Source organism: Borostomias antarcticus (assembly GCF_949987555.1).
Source record: "Borostomias antarcticus genome assembly, chromosome: 31".
In the NCBI taxonomy this organism is placed as follows: domain Eukaryota; kingdom Metazoa; phylum Chordata; class Actinopteri; order Stomiiformes; family Stomiidae; genus Borostomias; species Borostomias antarcticus.
This window is the reverse complement of record NC_140264.1, coordinates 4,127,600-4,129,617: the sequence shown is the minus strand read 5'-3', so window position 1 is coordinate 4,129,617 and position 2,018 is coordinate 4,127,600. Positions and strand designations below refer to the sequence as shown.

Genomic DNA, 2,018 nt, shown 5'->3' with positions numbered 1-2,018 from the left:
CCCAATGGAGGTAAGCCAGGGGTTCTCACACATCGACACGCACACACACACACACACACACACACACACACACACACACACACACACACACACACACACACACACACACACCTGCTGTAGTCTCTTTCCCTTCTCTCCTCTCTACAATCATCCTCTCCTTGCTTCCCCTCTCTCCCCCTCCCTCCCCTCTCCTCCTACCTCCTCCTCCTCCACTCTCTTTCTCTCCCTGTTTTTTCTCTCCATCTTTCACTCCATCTAACTCTCGGTCTCTCTCTCCTCTCTCCCTCTCTCCCATCTCTTTCTCTCTCTCCGATCTCTCCCTCTCTCTCCGTCTCTTTCTCTCTCTCCGTCTCTCCCTCTCTCTCCTTCTCTTTCTCTCTCTCCGTCTCTCCCTCTCCGCCTCTCCTCTCTCCCTCTCTCCCTCTCTCCCTCTCTCCTCTCTCTCCATCTCTCTCCCTCTCTCCCTCCCTCTCCCTCCCTCTCCTCCTCTCTCTCCCTCTCTCTCCCCCTCCCTCTCCTCCTCTCTCTCCCTCTCTCTCCGTCTCTCCCTCTCTCTCCATCTCTTTCTCTCTCTCCGTCTCTCCCTCTCTCTCCATCTCTTTCTCTCTCTCCCTCTCTCTCCATCTCTTTCTCTCTCTCCCTCTCTCTCCGTCTCTCCCTCTCTTTCCCTCTCTCTCTCTCCATCCCTCTGTCTGTCCCTCCGCCCCGCCAGGTGCTGAAGACGCGTCTGACCCTGCGCCGGACGGGTCAGTACCGGAGCGTGATGGACTGTGCCTGGCAGATCCTGGAGAAGGAGGGGCCGAAGGCCTTCTACAAGGGCTACCTGCCCAACCTGCTGGGCATCATCCCCTACGCGGGCATCGACCTGGCCGTCTACGAGGTCCGGGGGAGCGCGCGCACACACACACACACACACACACACACATTCTCTCACCTTGTCTCGGTCTACTACTACTGTGTGCGGTAAAAAACAAAACAAAAGTGAATCGAGTCGAATCGAGTCGAGGTGATAAAATGCGGTGGAAAACCAACGTTAGTGGGCAAGCTACTGCACAGTACACCCCCCCTCCTCCCCCCAGACTCTGAAGAACTCGTGGCTCCAGAGACACACGACCTCCGCAGACCCGGGGGTGTTCGTCCTGGTGGGCTGTGGCACCGTGTCCAGCACCTGCGGTCAGCTGGCCAGCTACCCTCTGGCTCTCATACGCACGCGCATGCAGGCCCAAGGTGAGAGGCCTGTGTGTGTGTGTGTGTGTGTGTGTGTGTGTGTGTGTGTGTCGGGGTGTGATATATGATGGTTTGATGTCTGGTATGGAAGAATCAATGGTTAGAGAGGACAGTATCTTACTGAAGCTTAATCATAGATCAGATTCGACATTTATTTAGTAAAACGGCATACAGATATCTGGGTGGGTCACAGTGAAACCCTCCTCTCTTCTTCTGTCCTCTTGCTCCCTCCTCCCTCGCCTCCTCCCAGCCTCGATGAAGGGAGCGCCCCAGCCCTCCATGGTCAGCCTGTTCCGCACCATCGTGACCGAGGAGGGCGTGGCCGGGCTCTACCGGGGCATCGCCCCCAACTTCCTGAAAGTCATCCCCGCCGTCAGCATCTCCTACGTGGTGTACGAGCACATGAGGAAAGTCCTGGGGGTGGGGGGGGTGAGGGGCAGGTGAGGGGGAGGGAGGGTGGAGGTGTGGAGGGGGGGGTTGAGGGGAGGGGGGAGGCGGGGGTGACAGAGAAAAAGGGGTCTAGGTCAGACTGCTCCTACATGGACTATGAACAGTCTTTGGTGTGGTGGGAGGGAGGGAGGGAAGGAAGGAAGGAAGGAAGGAAGGAAAGCAGGAAGCAAGGAGGGAGGGAGGGAAGGAAGGAAGGAAGGAAGGAAGGAAGGAAGGAAGGAAGGAAGGAAGGAAGGAAGGAAGGAAGGAAGGAAGGAAGGAAGCAAGCAAGCAAGGAAGGAAGGAAGGAAGGAAGGAAGGAAGAAAGGCAGGCAGGCAGGCAGGCAGGCAGGCAGGCAGGC

The 2,018-nt window shown here is 57.3% G+C and overlaps 1 protein-coding gene across 1 annotated transcript in view; it reads left to right on the top strand.

Annotated features, from left to right (window-relative positions):
- LOC311327337 (mitochondrial adenyl nucleotide antiporter SLC25A23-like) overlaps positions 1–1,671 on the top strand; it is a gene marked incomplete at both ends in the record, with an annotated part of 3,491 nt that extends 1,820 nt beyond the window's left edge. Inside the window, 3 exons of the mRNA XM_084460371.1 lie at positions 713–880; positions 1,080–1,227; positions 1,478–1,671. Coding sequence (XP_084316497.1) covers positions 713–880; positions 1,080–1,227; positions 1,478–1,671 — 510 coding nt within the window. The remainder of the gene's footprint in view (positions 1–712; positions 881–1,079; positions 1,228–1,477) is intronic.
- Between the last annotated feature and the right edge of the window lie 347 nt (positions 1,672–2,018).